At 43.7% G+C, this 23,605-nt stretch overlaps 1 protein-coding gene across 1 annotated transcript in view; it reads left to right on the top strand.

The window, feature by feature from the left end:
- The window catches only part of DNAH11 (dynein axonemal heavy chain 11), a 383,233-nt gene that overhangs the window by 49,213 nt on the left and 310,415 nt on the right, over positions 1–23,605 (top strand). Inside the window, exons 7-8 of the mRNA XM_068235964.1 lie at positions 12,929–13,140; positions 21,984–22,217. Coding sequence (XP_068092065.1) covers positions 12,929–13,140; positions 21,984–22,217 — 446 coding nt within the window. The remainder of the gene's footprint in view (positions 1–12,928; positions 13,141–21,983; positions 22,218–23,605) is intronic.

Below are 23,605 nucleotides of genomic sequence, written 5' to 3'. Positions count from 1 at the left end.
GACCAAATGGAAATCTCATTTTACTTTACTTTACAGCCTCTGTGCCAGTTTTTATATATTTAAGATGATGAATAGCAGTGTATGTTTTACTTCTATAGTTCTAATGGGATTGCTTTAAGGATTCTTAAAGGTCCAAATAATGTACTGGTAACGTAGAGCTCCAATCGCAACTTCGACTCCCTATGGTATAGTCCTATATTAAAGTGGTCAAACTATGGGTTTTGCATCATTCATCATGTAGGAAAGTGGGAGGTTGGCACCCCTAAAGGTATAATAAAAAACAACAACTTTATTTTATGATTTATTCATGGAGGTCAGAAGGGAGAACATCTGTGCACTCACTGCCACCAAAGTGTATGGAGACACTTGCAGGCTTCCCTCCTGTCCTCAAGAATTTCCATTGCTGTCCTTGAAAAAGGGACACTTGGTTGCCACAAAACATTGAATTACAACTGTTTAACATGAAATAAAGTTGTTGTTTTTTTTGTTTTGTTTTTATCATACCATTGGAGTGGCAACTTACTACATGTCTTCTTTATCGTAGTATGGGGAAGAAATTATACCCCCTGTTATTTTATATTGTACTATTTCCTCTTGTTAGTTAAATGGTGATAAGTTATTTTTATAATGGTATAGGGAAGAGATATTCTACACCCTATGAGTTTTTGCTAACTGTGTCAAGCTCGCCCTTTAGATTGTAAGCTCACAAGGGCGGGGCTTTCTCCCCCTATTGTGTCCTGGAAATCATTATACATTTTATTTATCATGTTACTTTTATTACTGTCATTACCTATTATGTATTCTGTACTTTGTATCATTTTTGTATTCTGTCACTAATTATGTATCTTGTATATTGGTGTACACCATTGTCTGTATTATTATGTACCCCATGTTTGTTTCTTACTTTGTACAGCGCCACTGAATATGTTGGTGCTTTATAAATCAATAATGATTTACTGTAACCCTTAATAATCATTGATTGAATGTTTGGTAAACCTTTTGAGTAGTGAGTGTATAGATACGCTTTTTAGCTAGAGCCATCCAGCATGAACTGCTCAATGGAGAGGAGAGAAGGTCCGGCATACAAGAAAGTTGCATCCTACAGCATGGATAACTCAATAAGACAATTCACTGATTTTTGCCAATACATTGCAGTACAACCATCTGGTTTCCATTCCACAATGTTATGAAAAGCCACACTTTAAAACAGCAGAAATAGAAATTAAAGTAAGGATCATTCAAATGTATAACTCACTACTTAAAGGACAACTGAAGCGAGTGGAATATGGAGGCTGGCATATTTATTTCCTTTTAAGCACTACCAGTTGCCTGGCTGTCCTGCAGATCCTCAGTCTCTAATACATTTAGCCATAGACCCTGAAGAAACCTGCAGATCAGATGATTCTGAAGGCCAACGTCCATGAATAACGTACTACACATTGAAAAAAAGTACAAGTCTTTCAAACAACTTTTACTCTCGCACCAACTGCATAATATCAGACCAACATAGATCCGACAGTTGGATTGGGCAAACCGCCTGTTATCAGTTGCTCGTCAAGTTGTTGCACGCGTACACATGCCTGATTATCGTCCAATAGACTAAAGTCAGATACTAATCAGGCTGCAGGTTGATCCGTGTGTACTTAGATTGACAAAAGTCTGACAAGATGAGCTACATGCTTGTTTCAGGTGTGTGATTTGGAAAATAGATCAGCAAGGTTTTCAGGCAACTAGTATTGTTTTTTTTTTTTTAACAGTTAAATTTTTATTGAGTTTTGTACATACAACCGATACAATACAATGCAAGGAGTACAGTGTGGCTATTAATACAATCCTAGTAATGCAATTGCAGAGCAATAAGTTTGTAATTTCCCAGGTAATATTGTCAATATACTATTATATATTAATTGTTACAGAAATTAGGATTGCCGGATAGTTGCATAGAGTTTTGGAATTAACTGTGCTCCTTAAGAGATAGCATAGAAGAATGAGAGTAAAGTAAAGAAGATTAGAACAGTAGAAGAAAAGACAAGAAGAGAAGAAAAGAAAAGCCTGTCCCTCGACCCCCCCCCCCCCCCCTCAGAAGCCACGATCAAACTAGTATTGTTTAAAAGGAAATAAATATGGCAGGCACAATATCACTCTCACTTCAGTTATCCTTTAATTTTAACAGCATGTCCAGATCACTGTGGTGAATGCCAAAGCATGTTAAATAGCATTGTGTCAAGTCATATATTCTTGTCTCTTTGTGGGCATTAATTACCTCTTCTATTCTGAAGCCTCCAAAATGTTCCAGCCAAGATAGGCAGACTCTAGCCAAACTAGCTCTGAAGTATTTAGCTTGCATCCTTTATTACCATTTTTTTTCATGGAAAAAAAAATCCAGATTTGATGACAGTGAGATTTGCAAACCCCAAACTCTGAGGATGATGAGGAATTGATTCAGGACACAGTGACACACTGCTTTTCCCCAAATGTATAAGTTATTCCCCAAACAGGCAGAAAGTTTCCCTCTTTGTGCACTAGAAGTCAGCACACTTAACCAAAAAACTAGACTTGACTCAAAAGTGAGTTGTCAGATACTTTTTAAATGCACACTATTGTGAAAAATTGAAAATTTTTACCGCTTCCTAACCAGTTTTTTTCTCCCATGTAAAAAACAGCAATTTTCACATCACGCTCCCATTAATTCGCCAATACCTTTTTTGTTACTTATCACACACAAATAATCTATATATTTTTTATTTTTTTGACACAAATTAGGCTTTCTTGGGGTGGTACTTTTTGCTAAGAATTATTTTATTTTGTATGCATTTTAATGGGAAAAAATAAGAAACAAAATCATTTCTCAGCCATTACAAAACCCACACATTTTATTTCCCCATTTGTCCTAGTTATTACAACATTTAAATTATTTCCTAGTGCAATGTATGGCTATAATATTTTTTTGGGGAAATAAAGGTATATTTTTTTTCAGTTTAGTTTTTTTTTTTCATATCCTATCAATAATTACAATACTTATTTTTGTTAAAGAAAATACAGTAATATACCCTGAATACATACATATTAAAATGTCCCTAAGGTAAATATTTATGTATTATTTGGTTTTTTTAACCACTTAAGGGCCACAGGCTTAAACCCCCCCTAAAGACCAGGCCATTTTTTATAAATTGGGCCACTGCAGCTTTAAGGCCTTGCTGCGGGGCTGCACAACTCAGCACACAAGTGATTTCCCCCCCCCCTTCTTTTCTGCCCACCAACAGAGCTCTCTGTTGCACCAACAGAGCTCTCTGTTGCACCAACAGAGCTCTCTGTTGGTGGGCAATGATCACTCCCAGGATTTTTTATTTTTTTTTAGTAAATCTTTGTTTGATTATTTTTTTAAATACATTTTACAATTTTTTAATTCTGTAAATATCCCACCCCCCCTCCACCGCCAGCCAATCCGTGCGATCGGCTGTAACACAGCTGTCCCCAGTACAGCGTTGCTCTAGATCACATCACTGTACCGTGTAAATAGACATCGGTTTCGCCGCTAGGAGACTGATAGCGGAGCTCCGTCATCCAAGCGGAGATGCGCACGCGATCTCCTGCAGAACACATCCCCAGGACTTTACGCTGATCGCCGTTAGGCGGTCCTGGGACTGGCACCACGCTCACGCCCATCGGCGTGATGCGGTCACCTAAAGGTTAAATGTCTACACATTTATATGTACACATATCTATACCCCTGGTTGTTAAGTGGAGTTTTCAGGGGCGTAGATATGCATACCAGCTGTAGAGAAACCGGTAAAAAAACATATGTACACTTACTTATAGGAAGTACATGCACTATGAACTACTCTTCTCTCATGTTGTGTTCTTGTAAACTGAGTACACACATAAAAGGAAAGTTTCCTGGCAGGTGTCACGAAAGAGCCATGAGAAAAGCGAACAGTTTGCTGCACCATTTGCCGTTGACGTGCCAGATCAGAATCTGACGTTTAGGGATAGCAGGCTGCCGATCCTTGGGGGTCTTCTCTTGGGAATCGGCCCTTTCATAGACTTTCTTTTCATGGGAATTACTTTGATCTCCAGGGCCGCAGGCTCCAATGAGTTATCCCGCCATACCGGCAGCTCGAGACTCGTCAGCCAGATTAGCGGCAACGCCACACATCTTGTGGATGCATGGCTGAGACCTCTATTCTCGGGGGGAGGTGTCACAGAAGAGCCGTGAGAAAAGAGATCACAATCGGTTTGCTGCACCGATTGCCGTTGACGTGCCAGATCAGAATCTGATGTTTAGGGATAGCAGGCTGCCGAGCCTTGGGGGGTCTTCTCTTGGGTATAGGCCCTTTCATAGAGTTTCTTTTCATAGGGATTACTTTGTTCTCCAGGGAAGCAAGTGTTTACATTCAATTACCTGGTTCAAAGGAACTTCTCTCTCAGCTGAATGTGTTTCAGTACCATTTGGCCTAACTTACTTTAGAATGCAGGGAGCCCAGAAGTTTTGCACGTACCTATGATAACTCAGATCAGGCAATTAACCTTGTCACAGTTACCTGTGAACAACAGCATACACACGAACAGCCAGGAAACACACAGCCAGGGGCCTATTTAGAACCTACATTCTCCCAGACAGCCTGGCAGCAGCTCAGCATGGTTCCTACTATGGATAGCACAAAGTGAGGAATATACCCAGTCATTTTTTGGTAAGATTGTAGCAGAATGCCACTGATGAGCTCTACGATAACACATTTAAGCACAGATGAAATGGCGCACGTTTTAAGATACAGTGAAAGTTCCTAGCTCTTTCCTAAGCTGAGATATTAATTTTGGTGCAACCACTTAGACTAGGCTCGTGATTCTTGATCTCTGTATGATTCCCCCAGATCCACTGTGTATTCATCTGTTATCAGCGCAAATGTGTCATTTATCGGTTTTGAATGACAGGGGTATATAAGTTTAAGCCTAAATCTCTCTCCAAGGACATGGACTGTGATTGGTTGTCAACCAGAGGGCCAGGCTTGGTCCCACCCCAAAACTAGCTTCAAAAAAACTAAGCCTCAGGCAGAGAGGAGGAGTCTCACATTTTCCATCCTGCCAGAACCAGCCGGAGGACCGCACTCCTCCCTCTGGTCTGTCTGCTGCCAAATTTCCAGCGGTTTCAGCTCATCGATTGCATCCTTGAGATTGGATGGTCTGTGTGCTGAAACCGATTGGAAGGCATTGTGCAGTCCGGCCACCAGGGGGCATGTGACAGTGGTGGCAGCGGTGGGATCTGTGTTGTGCTGAAAGTATCTTAGATAGCGCTATCAAATTAGCCCTGTCGAGAAACGAATCAATTCGTTGGTTGCTAGCTGAATGCAATATATTTTTTATATATACAGAGAGACTGTGTAGCCTAGTACCCCTCCACAAAAGTTTTGATTGTATTTGGCGTGAAAATGTCCGAGAACTACAAGAACTTGCACCAAGCAGATCTGGAAAATCTTTGTCAAGCGAGGGGCATTGACATCCTCCGCAAGACAAAACAGGAAATAAGAGACTTATTTCAATGGGATACCCAGCAACTGCAGGAGCAGGATGTTTCCGCTGAGATGGACACCAGCCCTTCTTACTCAAGTCAAGGGGAACCAGAGACTGAAGACCCTATGCATACAGAGGTTGAGCATCCTGAGGGCCCAGCTACAACTACGCAGGAGACTGTCAGTATGGACCCCGGTCTCAGAGCTTCTCCAGGTACTCGCCAGGAACCGGCCAGTACTGGACTGTCCATTTGTGCTGACTCCGTAATGCAGCAGGCATTACAAAAGCTAATAGACATTGACCCAGAGAAGTACCTGCAGTACATGGCGGAGCACGTGCGAGAGGAGCGCCAAGCTGCAGAACGCCAAGCAGTGAGGGATGCCACCGAGCGGGAGCGCCAGCGTCAGTATGAACTGAACATGGCCAAAGTGCAACAGGCCAGCCGGAGTTCATCGCCCAGCCTCCCTGCTGAAGGTGTAAGTGCAAAGTCACCTGTAAGTGCAACGTTTAAGTTTGCTACTAATAAAAAAGACACTGATATTGACTTGTTTTTGCGATCTTTTGAAAAAGCATGCCGTCAGTATCGTTTGTCCCAAGACCAGTGGGCCAGACATCTGACACCTTTGCTGCACTACAAAGCGCTTGATGCTTTTATGGAGTTACCTGTGGAAAAGGATAATGATTATTCCGCTATAAAAGATGCTATTATTGCCAACTATCAGCTGACGCCAGAAGCCTATCGCAAAAAGTTCAGGTCCTGGCAGAAAAAGCCTACGGACTCTTATCCGGATGTGGTCAGCAGTTTACGCACCACATGCCACCAGTGGACTCTAGGCCTCACCAAAAGGTCTTATGATATCCTGCAGGACTTCATCGTACTACAACAGTTTCTGAATATTTGCCCTGCTGATGTACGACAGTTTTTGCTGGAACGGAAGCCTGAGTCAGCGACTGCTGCTGCAGACCTCGCTGAGACCTTTGTGACTAGCCGGGTGCCTAACACATGCAGGGATGCACCATCTAGCTGGAGAGGAGGTCAGCCCAATACCCTGGCAAACCCTCCTGCCCCTGTGAGCCGTCCGCCACAGAGGCCATCCCGTGCAGCTGCTGCGCCCAGGCCTGGAGCACTTAAAGGGATCACCTGTCACTACTGCCGCAAGCCCGGACATATGAAGTTCGACTGCCCTGAGCGGAAGCAGACACCGCCAGCACCAAGACCATCTGTACCTCACCCACTGCAGACGCAACCAGCCAGTGAACCACAGCCTGAATCATCAAATCTTGTTTTGTTTGCCCACGGAAAGGAAATCCGCAACCGAACCGACCAGCAGCAGCCTGTTAGAGTGAACAACAAGATTGTCACCAGATTCTGAGACAACGGAGTAGACATCACTCACACCTTGTTCCAAAGGAGAACATCAGCTCCAACGGATCGCTTGCTCTTACTGGAGTAGAGGGCACCCTTTTACACATAACCCAAGCTAGAGTGAAGCTTGACTGGGGGATGGGGGTTCACGAAAGGGTTGTTGGAGTTGTGGATGATCTTCCGGTCCCTGTGTTGTTGGGGACCGATTTGAGCAAGCTTGTGTCCTACTATGAACCTGCCACAACCGCCTCGACGCTCACGGAAAGAGACGGACTCGCCACCCACAACCAGGTACTTTACACACTGGTGGGTTGAAGGTGTCCAGTTCAAGGGTACCAGGTTTAATAGTACCTGAGTCAAAGGTACCTGTGTTTGATGAAAAAACTGTCTGTTGTGATGAAAATGTTACTGTACCTGTCACTGTTATTAATGCATGTGTCAATGATGTGGGAAATGTCACTGATTGTAATGCTAATGTTGTACCTGAGCTAGCAGTCACTCAAAGTGCTGTAAGGGTTGTGGGCTCAGTGCCAGACTCCGTGCCCAGTGCTGACCCCAGAAGCGACAACTTTCAACGCTGACCTCATGTGACATGAGCCAGCTGGCTGAAACTGACAGTGCTGCTTTTTACAGCAGCACTACAAATTGACCCAAGCCTGGAGGCGCTCAGGCAGCAAGCCTCTGCGCCCCTCGCAAACGGGGCCGCTTTCAAGGTATATTGGGAAGGTGGGAGGCTGTACAGTGAGTCTGTACAGCCCACTGCCAGTAACCCACACGCGAATACCAAGTGGCTCGTGGTACCGAGTGCATTCAGGGGGCATGTGCTGTACTCCACACGTCAGTCCTTTGGCCAGGCACTTGGGGTTCCGCAAGACACTTTCCTGTATGCGAAAACAGTTTTATTGGCCCAGGATGAACATGGATGTAGCAAACTACTGCAAGGCATGTGCCATCTGTCAGGAGCTTGGAAGGTCCAGGGATTCCCGCGGGGTTCCCATAGTTCCACAGCCACTTAGCAGGAAGCCTTTGCATGGGTTATATAAAGAAAGAGAACCGAGAGCCCAATATGGTGAAGTAAGTCAAGGCAAATGGTATGTTGTGAAAGAGTAAAATTATATACTCACAAACCAGGGTTGCCTCCAGGCAACCACTGTATAGGCAGGTGAGGAGATTGGCCTGTCCACACTCAGGGCTAAGAAGTCGCTCTCTGTAGACGTTAAGAAAAAAGGGGTATCCCCCTCCACCAAGGGTGGATATATACTGTGTTATGAATTGAACAGAGGCGCCAAAAGGTTAAAAACAATATTTAAAATGTTTAAAAATTGCTTAGGAGGCAGTAGTGAACTTACCTCCCTCAAGCAGACACAAGAATGCTGTGCTTATTCAAAAAGGTAAATTTAATGGTACACTCCAGGGGTTTAGTACTAAACCCCTGGAGTGTACCATTAAATTTACCTTGTTTTTTAAACGCCTTTTGGCTCCTCTGTTCAATTCATAACACTTGCATGGGTTGGCTGTTGACCTACCCTACCTACTGCCCGTTGTCAGCAGTCCTGACAGACCCCACATCCGAACACGGTGGCGCAAACGCCCATGTTGAGTCCATGTTGAGTCAATCCTGTGGGTAGAGGACAGTGACCTGTCCAGGTGAACTGAGCCGCAGGCTCCAATGAGTTATCCCGCCATACCGGCAGCTCGAGACTCGTCAGCCAGATTAGCGGCAACGCCACACATCTTGTGGATGCATGGCTGAGACCTCTATTCTCGGGGGGAGGTGTCACGGAAGAGCCATGAGAAAAGAGATCGCAATCGGTTTGCTGCACCGATTGCCGTTGACGTGCCAGATCAGAATCTGACGTTTAGGGATAGCAGGCTGCCGAGCCTTGGTGGGTCTTCTCTTGGGAATAGGCCCTTTCATAGAGTTTCTTTTCATAGGGATTACTTTTGTTCTCCAAGGAAGCCAGTGTTGACATTCAATTACCTGGTTCAAAGGAACTTCTCTCTCAGCTGAGTGTATTTCAGTACCATTTGGCCTAAACTAATTTAGAATGCAGGGAGCCCAGAAGACAGTTTTGTACGTACCTGTGACAACTCAGACCAGGCAATTAACCTCGTCACAGTTACCTGTGAACGCTAGCATACACAGGAATAGCCAGGAAACACACAGCCAGGGGCCCATTCAGAACCTACTTTCCCCCAGACAGCCTGGCAGCAGCTCAGCATGGTTCCTACTATGGATAGCACAAAGTATGAAATATACCCAGTCATTTTTTGGTAAGATTGTAGCAGAATGTCACTGACAATTTCTATGATAACACATTTAAGCACAGATGAAATGGCGCACGTTTTAAGATATTGTGGAAGTTCCTAGCTCTTTCCTAAGCTGAGATATTAATTTTGGTGCAACCATTTGGGCTAGACTCGTGATTCTTGATCTCTGTATGATCCCCCAGATCCACTGTGTATTAATCTGTTATCAGCGCAATTGTGGCATTTATCAGTTTTGAATGACAGGGGTATACAAGTTTAAGCCTAAATCTCTCTCCAAGGACATGGGCTGTGATTGGTTGTCAACCAGAGGGGCAGGCTTGGTCCCACCCAAAAACTAGCTTCAATAAAACCAAGTTTCAGGCAGAGAGGAGGAATTCTCCCATTTTCCATCCTGCCAGAACCAGCCTGGAGGACCGAGGGCTAGTTCACTTTCTCAGTTCTGGAACAAAGGATTTTTCCATGTGCTTAGACTTCCAAAGCGAACATTTCCACCTGAACCTAAGTATTCGTATTTTTTCTTCCCTTTTTATTTTTATACTGTGCTACTGTTGTCTCTCTATAATTGTTGATTTTAATGATTTTCTGTATATATTAATTATTTATATTGCATTCATAGTAAAAGACTTCTAAAAGTCATTTATTTGTTCAGCTACCCCTACTATTCATCCACACACAGAAAGAATTCTAGCTTCTGAAGATTGCTACTGAGAATTGTTGTTATTAGTCAGAACAGGGTGTGTTTTAATTGTTCTATTTGCAGGTATTAGTATCAGGCAGATTCGGGCTTCTCTCCCCATCAAAAAGAGATGGTGGCAGCCTAGTATTTTGTGTTTAATAGATCGCACGCCTCCCTCTGGTCTGTCTGCTGCCAAAATTCCAGCGGTTTTAGCTTACTGATTGCGTCCTCGAGATTGGATGATCTGTGTGCTGAAACCGATTGGAAGGCATTGTGCAGTCCGGCCACTAGGAGGCGTGTGACAGCAGGGTCTGGGACTAGATCCTTTGGGCGACAGTCCAGGGCGAGTTCTGTGCAGACACGTCACTAGCCTATAGGCTATCGATGTACTCCGTTGCTGTGGAGGAAGGAGGAGGATCAACAGAGCTGCCCATGATGGAGCAGGCAGAGAGAGAACAATGCCCTTAGCCTAAGCTGAAATCTATTAAAGTGGACCTGAACTCTTGCACAGGACAGAAGGAAAACATTAAGAAATGCACCCTATATGTATTTAGAGAGTTTAGCCTGTCTAATTCTCCCTCATCTGTGACTACCGTAATTTTAACTGTAATTTAATCTCTCCACTGTGTAAACTGGCTGCTTTGGCAGAACAGCCAGCTAATTTGTAATAAAAGGATGTTAACCCTATGTCTGCTTCCATGAAAGCAGAAAGTAGGCACACTGCAGATTTATTACAGGATTTGTATAAGCTGTAACAAAGAAATGTTTTTCTGTAAAGGTTATTATGCTGTTGCTTTTCTTTTAGAGCAGGGAGTAAGTTCTGAGTTTAGATCTGCTTTAAAAATCAATTTGCAGTGTGGTAATGATAGATCCCTTTCTGGTCAGATGTTGATGAGAGAGGAATTTATGTTTTGGGAACATCAGAAGGAAGTCTGCCTGTGTATGGCAGGATTTACAACTGTAGCAGTGGATGCTATGAACCAATCTTTTCCATTATAACATGTGGAGGCTACATCCTATTTTAGAGTCAAAAACTCCATTAATTTGCCGAAGCTCCTCCTGGTGCTTAGATTGTTGGACAGTGAGCTGGAATATCTCTGTGCAGGATGAGGCTGAGGACTTGTCCGTCTCACCATTGATCTGGACATCGTGCATTTTTCTCGCTGTTGAGTAGATTTCACTGAATTTCTGTTGGGTTTCATGTTTTCCGTTCCTGACAGCAATATTTTAATCCAGAAGTCTAAAAAAAACCTCATCAATATCGTACTGTGAGGAAAATTAGTAGAAGGTCATTATCCAATTAATATCTGTCTAGAAAAATAAAAATATGTCTATTATTTACATGACACTTGAAGTGACAAACCAGTTTTCCCAGACAGGAACTACTGCTGCTCTGCCATACAGGTCTTTAATAATGAGCTCCCACATGGATTCCGTCCTTTTTTTAGCTTTTGCAAGGCTTGTGTGCCTTTTTTATAAGAATGTTTTTTGTTACTGTCGAGACACCATTATTTACTTGGTAGCACACAGGACTTCCACTTCAGCCCCGCAGGGTGTTTCCTTTCTAGAGATTTTACACGAGTGTTATGACAGGGCTTTTCACCTACTTGCAATTTAGCAAAGAGGAAAGCCTTTAAAAGTGCCAGGTTCCAGGATCCATGCTCCTAATTCCTGCAGAGCCCAGGTATGGAGTGCAATGACACGCACCGTGTCCTGCCAGACGCTGTCAGATCCTGGCTGCTACTACTTTTAAGCAATTTTTTTTTTAACTTAGAATAATACGAGTTGAGAAGAAAACCTTTCCCATCAATGTTATCTAAAGAGGTTTTATTGCCCTGGAGAACTCTGGGGGAAGCTTTCAAATGTGACGTAAAACCATGTAGCAATCAAACTGTTAGGTCTCTGAGGATAAATACAAACTCTAGATACATTTTTATTGCCTTAAGCAATCATTCATTATAGTCCTGGGTGACAATTTAGCATGAGTAGGAATGGCCAATGAGAGTTCATGCATTCTTCAACACCCTCAAACAAGCCCTCAAACCGCACCTCTGCAAGATTGCCCCCCTCCCCCCAACACATCAGTGCAATAACTCTGTGTGCTGAGCTCCTCTTATGCAACCTGTACCTAGCGTGTCCCTACCCATCCCCTTAGATTTTAAACCTCTGCCAGGGTCCTCCCCTCAGTACATACAACTCGATCATGTACGTTTCATCTGAGATAATCTTTCTGCGGACCAACTTGGACTGGAACTACCATATGTGGTCTCCAACTCTTAAAAGCTCCATGGCATGCTCTAGTACCTTGTTGTCTGTCTCCCTATTCATCTATTGTACAGCACTGTGTAATATGTTGGCAATTTCTACATACAAAAATTATAATAATGTATGTAACTTGAAAATGGACCACCTCCACGGGACTTAATTAATCTATTTTTAAGCTGAATAACTTTGAAAGACAATTTGCAGAAGTTTGTATTATTTTTACCGCATTAACCATCGCTAAGCAGAAGTACGATGATTGAAATGATGAGTGTGCTCAACTGGCACTACTGCAATACAATTTTTATTCCATAAAAGGTGGTGTAAATCTGTTATTACAGTGCAGTATCAATCAGAAATAAAGGACACATACCGGGGCTCCAGGGCAAGTCGCAGACAGTAGTGCTGGTACAAAAAGCCTGGCGGCCGTTTTACACCTTACGGCGCTTCTTATGGTTGTTTCACACCTTACGGCGATGTGTCAGCCTCGAAAGAAGCGCCATAAGGTGTGAAACGGCCGTCACTGTCTGAGGCCACTAATTGAACTTGATGAATGGATGTCTTTTTTTCAACCAAGCTAAATCTGTTACTATGGAATGCAGAATAAATATCCAAAACAGTGTTCTTACTTCACAGTACATTAGCTTCATGCTTGTTGTCGGTGCATGACTGAAACAGGTGAAAGCAGAATATAATTGTTGTTCTATCCAGGAAACTTATCTGCTTGTCAGTCCAGCTAAATTATTTTGAAACCACGTAAATACTGCTTGACAATTTAACTGAAATCGTTTATGTTCACAAGTATTTTGGTGGTTCAGCTATGTTTTTTTGTTGTTTTTTTTAAGCACTTGTTGAAGCTGAAGACATTGACTTGCACCTGAGAACTTTAGATCCTCATATAAAGTTATTAGAGGAGACGGACTTCCCTCAGATTCATCTCTTTATTCCACCCCTATTTCACACCATCTGCCTGATCTGGAGCCACTCTACGTTCTATAGCACCCCGGCACGGATCATCGTTCTGCTACAGGAGTTCTGTAACCTGCTCATTGATCAGGTATTGTGAATGAATTTCTGTTCATAAGCAATGTTAATATGTTATATATTTAGAATACTAGCTGATGGCCCGGCGTTGCCCGGGTATGTACTTGGCTGGTGTTGGCTCCGCCCACTTTTTCTAACCCTAACACACAATTACTCAATGACCAAGTTTGTGAACTTTGCGGTCTTTGGCATGAATAAATTGCATTGAAATGAAAAAATCTGATTGGCCGCTTGTGGCTCCACACACCCTTTTCTGAATTTGAACCCTAGTCACCCAATGACCAACTGTACCAGTTTTGAAGCTTGTGCCATTAACAGTGCAAGAATGGCAGCAATAGGTGAATTTTGATTGACTATTATAGGCTCCACCCACTTTTCTGAATATTAATCCCAATCACCCAGTGACCAACTGTGCAAAGTTTGAGAACCCTGCCATTAACAGTGTAAGAATGGCTGCAGCTTACATTTTCCCAGTAAAAATTTGTATTTGTCTCCTCCCACTTTTTGGTTATAGGGATAAAAAGTATCCTACATGTTATTCCAGGTAATGTACTATGTGTGTGCCAAATTTCATTCAAATCCATTCAGCCATTGTTGCGTGATTAACAAACATCCAAACTCGCACTTATAATATTAGTAAGATGACATACTTTCAAAGGTCTAACTTGCCACACTTCATAATTGTGTGTTACGATACCATCCACAGTTTCAGCTCACAACATTATTTTGGTTGGAAATGTATTAATTAAATTCTTGTAATATCAGGCATGAATAAAAAAAATGCAAACTCTGTTGAAACTTAGGTCTGCGGATCTAAACCTCTAGATTTTTTTTGTTTTTTTTAACGACTTGTCTCCCTGTGATCTCGAGTCATACATATGCACAGTAACATAAATGTCACTTCATTTCTGCACTTGGCTGCAGTAATTTTTTGTCTGCTGTATTGTACTGCCATCCTCAACGGTTTTAGCAAGATTTCATGTTTTTTACGTTTATGCATTGTTACGTGTTCTTATTAAAAAAAGTTTTTTGTAAATTCATTAAGTCGGTTATGTTTAATTTTTATATTCTTCAGCAGTGGGGACTAGACCAATTTATACAAGAATCTGAGCATAGGCAAGTTTAGGGGGAATTACTTGTGCCCAAAACCCCCCCCCCCCCCCCCCCCCCTCCCCTCAGACCAGGGCCAGTGCAGTGTCTGGAGACAGGCAAAATAGAATATTTCAGTCCTGGTCAGGTATCTCTCGCCTGCATTCCCTCTGTCCTGTTGTCCTGTGCATATCTCTCTCTCTCTCTCTCTCTCTCTCTCTCTCTCTCTCTCTCTCTCCAAATCCAAATCCAAATCCAAAAAAGCTTTATTGGCAGGACCAAATACATTTAGCATTGCCAAAGCAAAATAGAACATTAATGTGGGGGGGGGGGGGGGGGGATTGTGGGAATAAGGGAAGGACATGGGTATACAGTCCATAGGAGGATGTACGGGATGGTATGGGGGGATGGGGTATATAGTCCATAGGGGAGGGGGGTATAGGCATACAGTCCATAGGGGAGGGGAGTATGGGGTTATACAGTCCATGTGTTATCATGTTCCTCTCAGTTGGTGGCAGGCCGTGACATATCGGGCAGCTATTTGCACAGTTTCTTCCTCTTCCCCCAGTATGATGTAGAGTTTCCTCTCCTCATCTGTGGAGGTGAAATCTGCAATGTGGGCGGAGAGTCTTTGGAAATGGGCGGTCCTCAACGGTGTATATTTGCTGCAGTGTAGCAGGAAGTGGGCCTCATCCTCCAGGACCCCCTGGTCACATTGCCTGCACAGTCTCTCCTCCCGGGGCTTCCATGTCTGTCTGTGTCGTCCTGTCTCTATCTCCAGGTTGTGGGCACTCAGACGGTACAGGCTCAAGGCCTGTCTATCTTTGTGGTGGTGTAGCCTCTCCAGATATGGGGCCATTGTGTACTCCCTCTGTAGTGATTGGTAGATAGTGAGTTTCTGGGAGTTCTTTATGTCACTTCTCCATTCCTCTATGTATCGGTCCTTGCAGCTTTCTATCATTCCTTTTATTTGGGCTTTTGTCAGCCTGTGTTGGTGGTCTTGGCTGGGCTGGCTCTTGACGTTTTGTTTCAGAGAGCGTGGTATGGCCTCCCCACCCTGGCTCAGTGAGGCTTTATGGTGGTAAGTGCTGGGGTTGCTGCTCTGTATATGCGCCCAATATGAGAGCGCCCTCTGCTGGATAGTCAGCCATAGTGGGAATCTGCCTAGCTCTGCCCGGCAAGCTGAGTTTGAAGTGCTGCGATGGACTTGGAGAAGATACTTGCAGAACTCTAGATGGAAGATTTCTGTTGGGCTGGAGTCCCATTTTGATTGGTCAGGGTAGGTGACCGGGCCCCATACCTCACTGCTATAGAGCAGGATTGGGGTGATGATGCTGTTGAATATCTTTACCCAGACTCTCACCGGTGGTTTTAGGTGGTAAAGTTGCCTTCTGATGGCATAAAACGTTCTGCAGGCTTTTTCCTTCAGGGCCTCTACTGCTGGTTTAAAGCTCCCAGTTTGGTTAATTTCCAGCCCCAGGTAGGTGTAACTGTTTGTGGTCTCCAGTGGGCAGCCATTTAATATAAATGAGGAGGTGGGCATTTTTAGATTTTTTCTCTGGAACACCATCACTTTTGTCTTCTTTGGGTTGATGGGCAGTGCCCATGTGGTGCAGAAACTCTCCAGTAATGCCAGGCTGTCCTGTAGGCCCCTTTCTGTTGGGGAGAGCAGCAGGAGATCATCTGCATACAGCAGGAACTTCACCTCGTGGTCATGCAAGAGGAGGCCTGGTGCTGGGGAGGATTCCAGGGCTACAGCCAGTTGGTTAATAAATATGTTAAAGAGCGTTGGGCTCAAACTGCAGCCCTGCCTGACTCCTCGACCCTGCTTGAAGAACGCGCTTCTCTTCCCGTCCACTTTCACACTGCATTGGTTCCCAGTATATGAACTCTTGATGACATCATAGATTCTACCTCCTATTCCGCTCTCTAGGAGTTTTAGGAAAAGGCCTGGGTGCCACACCGAGTCAAACGCCTTCTTAAAATCCACAAAGCAAGCGTGTATTTTGCCACGTGAGCTGTGGACATGAGTCTTGATAAGGCTGTGCAGTGTGTAGATGTGGTCGGTTGTGCGGTGGTTTGGCATGAACCCAGCTTGGCTTTTGCTGAGTACGTCCTGCTGTGTGAGGAAGGAGAGGATCCTTTTATTGATGATGCTGTTAAACAGTTTCCCCAGTGTACTGCTGACACAGATTCCTCTGTAGTTTGCTGGATCATATCTGTCCCCATTCTTGTAGATGGGTGTTATGAGGCCTTCACTCCAGGCCTGAGGAAAGGAGCCCGCACTCAGGATAAGGTTGAAAAGTCTTGCGAGTGCCTCATGTATGTCCGGGGGGCTGTATTTGATCATCTCTGGCAGGATGCCATCGGTACCGCTAGCCTTCTTACATTTTATCAGCTTTGTTCTTTCTCTTATTTCCTCCATCGTGATTGGTGTATCCAGGGGGTTTTGAAAGTCCTTGATTGTCTCCTCCATGTCCTTCAGCTTTGCGGCTATTTGTTTCTGTTCCGGGGTTTGGGCATTTTCTGGGATGACTTTGTAGAGGTCCCTGAAGTAGTGGAGCCAGATGTGGCCATTTTGGATGTGGAGAGGGCTTTTCTTGGGCTTTGTCCCAATGTGGTTCCAGGTCTCCCAGAATGAGTTGTCTTGGAGGGAGTCCTCCAGCTGTTGGAGTTTGTGGGAGATGTGGCTCTGTTTTTTCCGCCTGAGGGTGTCTTTGTATTGTCTCTGTAGGTGGTCATGGGCTTCCCTTAGGTCCTGGTTGTTGGGGTCTCTGTGCTTTTGGTTAGAGGCTGCCCTTAGAGAATTACGTAGAGCCTTGCACTCACTGTCAAACCATTTTTGGGACTGTTTATTTGTGGATCTCTTAAAGTTGGTCTGCTTGAGGCCGGCGAGTACTGCCATGTTATATAAGATGTTGCTGAAGTCCTTCACTGCATGGTTGACACCTTGTTTGTTCAGTTCATATAGGTTGGTATGAAAGTTTGTCAGCAGTTCTTGGATTTTGGCAGTGTTGGTCATGTTGGTGAATTTGATGGCAGACTCTTTGGGCCATTTGAAGGATGGTGGCAGCTTGTAGAGACCGTTCTGGTGAGGTTGCTGTGTGGTTGGTTTATCGGTGGATTTCAGGTACAGCAGGATTTGGTTGTGGTCTGACAGGTGTGTTTCAGGGGTGACTATGAGGGCATTGATGTTTATGGGGTCTGTGTCTGTGACAGCATAATCTACCACACTGCTGCCTACATGTGAGTTCATAGTAAATCTCCCAAGAGAGTCACCCCTGGTTCGCCCATTCATTATGTATAGGCCGAGGCTCCGGCACAGGTTCAACAGGGATTTCCCACTTTTGTTTACTGTCTTGTCATAGCTGTTTCTTGCTGTCTGCATTGGTTCCTGGTAGTAGCTCTCTCCTCCAAGTATGTATGTGTTTCCCTCAGAGGTCAGATAGTCCTTCTCTGTGCCTGTTCTAGCGTTGAGGTCTCCATAGATGAGCACTCTGCCCTGAGACTGGAAGTGGCTGGCTTCTCTTTGTAGGACCTCATAGATGTCAGGTTTGTAGTAAGGGGACTCTGTTGGGGGGATGTATGCTGCACACAGGTACATGTCAGACTGAGAGGTGAGGATGGAGCTGTTTATTTTGATCCAGATGTGGCTGTCTCCTCGTTTGATTGCTTTGATGTGCTCTGTGAGCTCCTCCTTATACCAGATTAGTATGCCTCCTGAACGGCGGCCCTGTTTAATGTTCCTGTTTTTCTGGGCAGATATGGAGAATTCCCGGTACCCCATGGGTACGAAAGATTCATCCTCTGCCCGGGTCCATGTCTCCAGGAGGATTTGGATATCAATGTTTTCAAGTCTCTTTTTAAAGTCTGGATCATTTGTTTTGGATCCAAAAGCTGAGGCGTTCAGCCCTTGGATGTTCCAGCTACTGATGATAAGGGATGTCATTTTGAGTCGGTTTACCTTGTAATGAGCAGAAATTTTCATAGGACTCAGTATTTTCAGGGGGAGGGTGGACACTGTTGTGGGTGTCACCTCAATCTGCTTTGTATATTGATAAGCAAAGTTCTGATTTCCGCCATGATGCTACCCTCTGTCGCTTTGTGTTGCCATTGTGGGGCAGGCGGTTTCCTACATGTTTTCCATGCTTGTGGGCTCTCTCTCTGGTGTTGGGACATTGTGGTTTGCTGTCTGATTGTTGAGTTGGGGCTTTCTTGGAGTCTCTGGGGTCTACTTAGCACCATGTCCTTTAGTTCCTTTGCTAGGCGGCTGACTCCTTGTTTGTCAAGGTGCTTGTTGTTGTACAGATGGTCGGTTGTGATTGTGGTGTGCTGTGCCAGTTGTATGTCTGGTGAGGATCTGAGACTGGAGGCCAGCTCTGCATTGATCTGTGTAATTGTCTGGTGAGGAATGTCTCTTCTTGGGAGCAGGGAAGAGAGGATAATCTTTGTGCTGGGGAATTTCTGCTGTGCCCTTTTAACCAGTTGTGACAGTTTGTATGTGATGGTTTCTTGGTCTGTGGTGTTTTCTTGTATAATGTCATTGGTGCCGGTGTGCAGGATGAGATGTTTTGGGTCGGTGAAATAAGGCTCATTAATGACCTGTGTTACTTGTTCAATAGTTGAAGTGATGATTTTGATGGCATGCATCCCTGGAAAGAGTCTTCTTATGTCCAGGTATTTTCCATTAGAGTCTATAACCAGCACAATGTCAGGACTGCGATGTTTATAGGAGCGATTTGCTTGGTGTTTAGGCTTGGGCTGTGGGTTGTTGGATGAGGCTGTGTTGGCAGTATTTGGAGAGGGGGCTGGATGGCTGTGATTGTCACTAGTCTCTTGGGTGATTATTGTATCCTGTGTGATGTGCGGAGCACTGTCTTTGGTCGGCATAGGTTTTGTGGGGGCCTTTGTGCTTTTTGTTGTCTCCTCTAACTTTTGTGGCTGTTTTAATATTTTTAATTTCCTGATCTCCTCTTTAAGTTGTGAGCTTTCCTCCTGTAGTTTTTGTAGGGAAATGTTGATATCATGCAAGGCTGCAGTGTGCTCAGCTTTCATCCTGGCTATTTCTTCTCTCAGTTGATCATTTGCATTTTTCACACCTTGGCTGCTTTTCCTTTCTTCCCTGAAAAGGGTGAAGTCCCTTTCTAATTGGGACAGACTTTCTCTGAGAGTCTCCAGGGAGGGGTGTGAGAAGCCTGGTGTCTGGTCTCTGGAGAGGGGCTGTTGTTTTGGAGATTGGTCTTCAGCCTTCTCTCTAGGAGCAGTCCTTGCAGATGATTTACGACCATTGTTTGTGTTGACAGAGTTTGTCTGGTTTTCTTTAAAGTTAATTGCAAGTCTTTCAATATCAGGATAACTCTTTTCGAAAATATTTAAGTAACGTTCTGCCCCCTGGATCAAGACACTGCCATTGTGGTATACAGTTACTGTAAGAGTAGTAACCTCTGGGTCCTCCTTGTCTTTTATTCTGATTTGTCTCCCATTCGTGATGCCATTTTTTTTAATGCTTTTTTCAAATGTTTCACAGATGGCAGTATGCCAAGCTTGGGTGTCATGTGTAAAAAATATCAGGTTTGTTCTTACTCTAGGGTTAGAGGAATAGTCAGCAAACAGGGTCTCTGGCATGCTTTTAGTTAGCTTCAGTCTTTCTTCTTTCTTTGCATCATTGCTTTTATTGCCAGGAGAGTAAACAATCTCCCGAGTGCCAGACCTCCTGCTGCTAGATGTGCTGGGCTTATCTGCATCCTGGCTTGCCTTTTGATCTGCTGGCTCTAATATGGTTTCCATTGTGAATCCCTTGATAAACTTTTTCCTATTTCTATAAGTAATATTCAGCAGAAATGCCCTTACCTTGTTTTCTGCAGGTTTGGTCAGTTCTGGGGTTACTCTCTGCTGGTGTTAGGATCTGTTGGTTGGCTGGAGCTGGCTGCTGCTGCTTGTTGCTTTTCCTCTGAGTGACACAGCTTGTTTATCCTTTTATAGGTGGTTATCTTCTCCATTCAGAGCATTTGCTTTTTAATCTTTAGTCTTTTTATTCTTTAGACTTCCATAGGCTCCTCTGGTTTCCATGTTATGTCTTGGTCTTGGCTGTGTCTTGGTTGTGTCCTTTGTGTCCATTCAGTTGCCCATTACAAGGTAAAATTGGTAAAGTTTCAGGAGCTCATGTTCAGTGCTGCCATTGTCTCTGGCTGCTTGCTTCTCTCTCTCTCTCTCTCTCTCTCTCTCTCTCTCTCTCTCTCTCTCTCTCTCTCTCTGAGTGTGTGTCTCTCTCTGTCTTCCCCATTCCTTACTCTCACGCTTTCCTTATCCTCTCTCTCTCTTTCCCCCACTCTCTTCTTCCCAACGGACACACTGACAATCACTCATGTCTCTTACACTTTACTGTCTTTCACTTTCCTCTCTCTACCTTTCCCCGACTCTCTTCTTTCTTTTTCTCACCATCTCTCTCTCCCCCCCTCCCACCCCCCAAAAAAAAGTCTCATTCTAACTACTATTATGTGTTTATATAGCACTGACATCTCCTGTAGCACTTCACAGAGTACATAGTCCTGGCACTGACTGTTCTCAGAGGAGCTCATAGTCTAATCCTACCATAGTCCTGAGCAGCACGATGGCATAGTGGTTACCCAGCCAGGGCACTATCTGCAAGGAGTTTGCATGTTCTCCCCGTGTCTGTGTGGGTTTCCTCCGGGGACTTCGGTTTCCTCCCACATCCCAAAACCATACAGATAAGTTAATTTGCTTACCTCTAAATTGGCCCTAGTCTACGATACTTACACTACATGATACATACATAGACATAAGACTATGGTAGGGATTAGATTGTGAGCCCCTCTGAGGGACAGTTAAGTGACAAGACAATATACTCTGTACAGCGCTGTGTAAGATGTCAGCGCTATTTAAGTACTAAATAATAATATTCTTAGTCTGTTTTACCGTATTATTATTATTATTACGTATTTATATAGCACTGACATCTTCTGCAGTGTACAGTTGTACAGAGGCGCCAAAAGTATAAAAGTAGGATAAAATGTTTTAAAAGAGAACAATGGGGGTTAGTAGTGGACTTACCTGCCCAAAATAGACACAGAAGAATGTTGCTTAATTCAACAAAAGCGATTTATTTACATACTCTGGATAGATGCAACGCGTTTCGTGGGCACATCCCACTTCATCGGGCAGTAAAATTGGAGTACTGTACTTCTGCAGTGCTTTACCGAGTACATAGTCATGTCCCTGACTGTCCTCAGATGAACTCACAATCTAATCCTACCACAGTCAAAGTCTAATGTCCTACCATATTATTATTCTGTATGTGGCCGAGAGAGACCTTTCAGGAATCCACCCCCCCCCCCCCCTCCCCCTTGAAATCCCTGGGTTTGCCCCTGCTGAGGGCTTTTTACATTTCGGTCATATTTTATTTGCCTTAGCATACCCCATCTATCCCTAGTTACAAGTCCGGATATACTATCATCTTTCCCTCTTTTCTAGTCTTATTTTCTGCAGTGTCCACTGACTGTTATAAATAAATTTTTACCATTTTGCTTTACAACCAATCTTTACATCCATTGATCTAAAAACTTTGTGAAAAAGTCTCCAGGCTATCATGTGTCTTGTTAGTGGGTTCCACAACACAATTGTTGTTATAGCTTTTTTTGTTTGTTTTTTTTTTGTTTGTTTTTTAATCTGCCTGTAGTACATGGTAGAGCATGGCCCCTTTTGAGTCATTTCCAGTGTAAAATCTGATTATGGTTCATTACATTTCAGGCGAAATTGTATCTTTCTCCGGAAGACCTTTTCAAAGAAGAAACTGAGGAAGCTCTGGAGCACGTACAAATCGCGGTAAACGTCCTCCGGAGTTTCAAGCATTCATATCAAAGCCACAGAAGCAATCTAGGGTCATTCTACCAGGATAGCAACGAATTCAAGCCCTGGGATTTCCGATCTCAACTGGTGTTTGCAAGATATGACAGATTCCTTGAGCGCTTAATGAAGATTGAGGTATTTAATTTTGCTAATTGTATGCTATTCACGGTTGAACACTATAAATACTTACACTGAAGCACTATGAATTGCAAATGAGGTGACCTAAACGGGGCTTTTTGAAGGAAAACACTACTTTGTCTGCTTACATAAGATATATATTCCACTTAAAATAATACATTCTCCCAATGGCTATAATTATTATTATTACCATAATTACTCCCATTTGACACAGTCAGTGACCAAAACAATCATGTTTCATGGGATAGATATTACATCTTAAGTCTATTGAGGCTGACAAATATATAGATGAAATGATCCCATGGTGCGCCTTATTATTGCACAAATCGAACTTTCTCTACTCTTTTATTGCTTGAAAGGCACATATGTTTCTGTGATGTAGGTATGGACGGAAAATATTCTTATCAAACGTCTTCTGTAAACCTTTTTTTGGTGTATAAATATCTATTTACCACTTTCCTATGTATATATAATGCTGCTGTAGTTTATAGTGTTTTATAAGAATACTAGTAGACCTAAGCCCATTTAAAAACGGGCTCTAGGTCTGTCACTACTGCCACCTGTCAGCGCGCACACACCCGCCCACCAGGCCAGACCCCTTGCCCGTCAGGCCGGACCCCTTGCCCGTCCTGCTCCTTTCCCAGGCTGTCCATGCGGCACATACGCAGTAGCACAAATCCACGGACACACACACACACACACACACACGCAGGGACGCAGAGACACGGGGATTATTATATTGGATATGGAATAATTTACATGTCCCTTATACAGTCAGACACACATCGTAGCCACGTACAGCACAATGTCTTAATATACAGGGTGGTCCATTTATATGGATGCACCTTAATAAAATGGGAAAAGTTGGTGATTTTATCTTCCTGTTTGTGGCACATTAGTATATGTGGGGGGGACTTTTCAAGATGGGTGGTGACCATGGCGGCAATTTTGAATTCTGCTATTTTGAATCCAACTTTTGTTTTTTCAATAGGAAGAGGGTCATGTGACACATCAAACTTAGTGGGAATTTCACAAGAAAAACAATGGTCTGCTTGGTTTTAACGTAACTTTATTCTTTCATGAGTTATTTACAAGTTTCTGACCACTTATAAAATGTGTTCAATATGCTGCCCATTGTGTTGGATTGTCAATGCAACCCTCTTCTCGCACTCTTTACACACTGATGGCAACACCGCAGGAGAAATGCTAGCACAGGCTTCCAGTATCCATAGTTTCAGGTGCTGCACATCTCGTATCTTCACAGCATAGAAAACTACCTTCAGATGACCCCAAAGATAAGTCTAAGGGAGTCAAATCGGGAGATCTTGGGGGCCATTTAACTGGCCCACGATGACCAATCCACTTTCCAGGAAACTGTTCATCTA

This window comes from Hyperolius riggenbachi, chromosome 5 (genome assembly GCF_040937935.1).
Source record: "Hyperolius riggenbachi isolate aHypRig1 chromosome 5, aHypRig1.pri, whole genome shotgun sequence".
Lineage (NCBI taxonomy): Eukaryota > Metazoa > Chordata > Amphibia > Anura > Hyperoliidae > Hyperolius > Hyperolius riggenbachi.
This window is presented reverse-complemented; position numbering and strand designations above follow the sequence as displayed.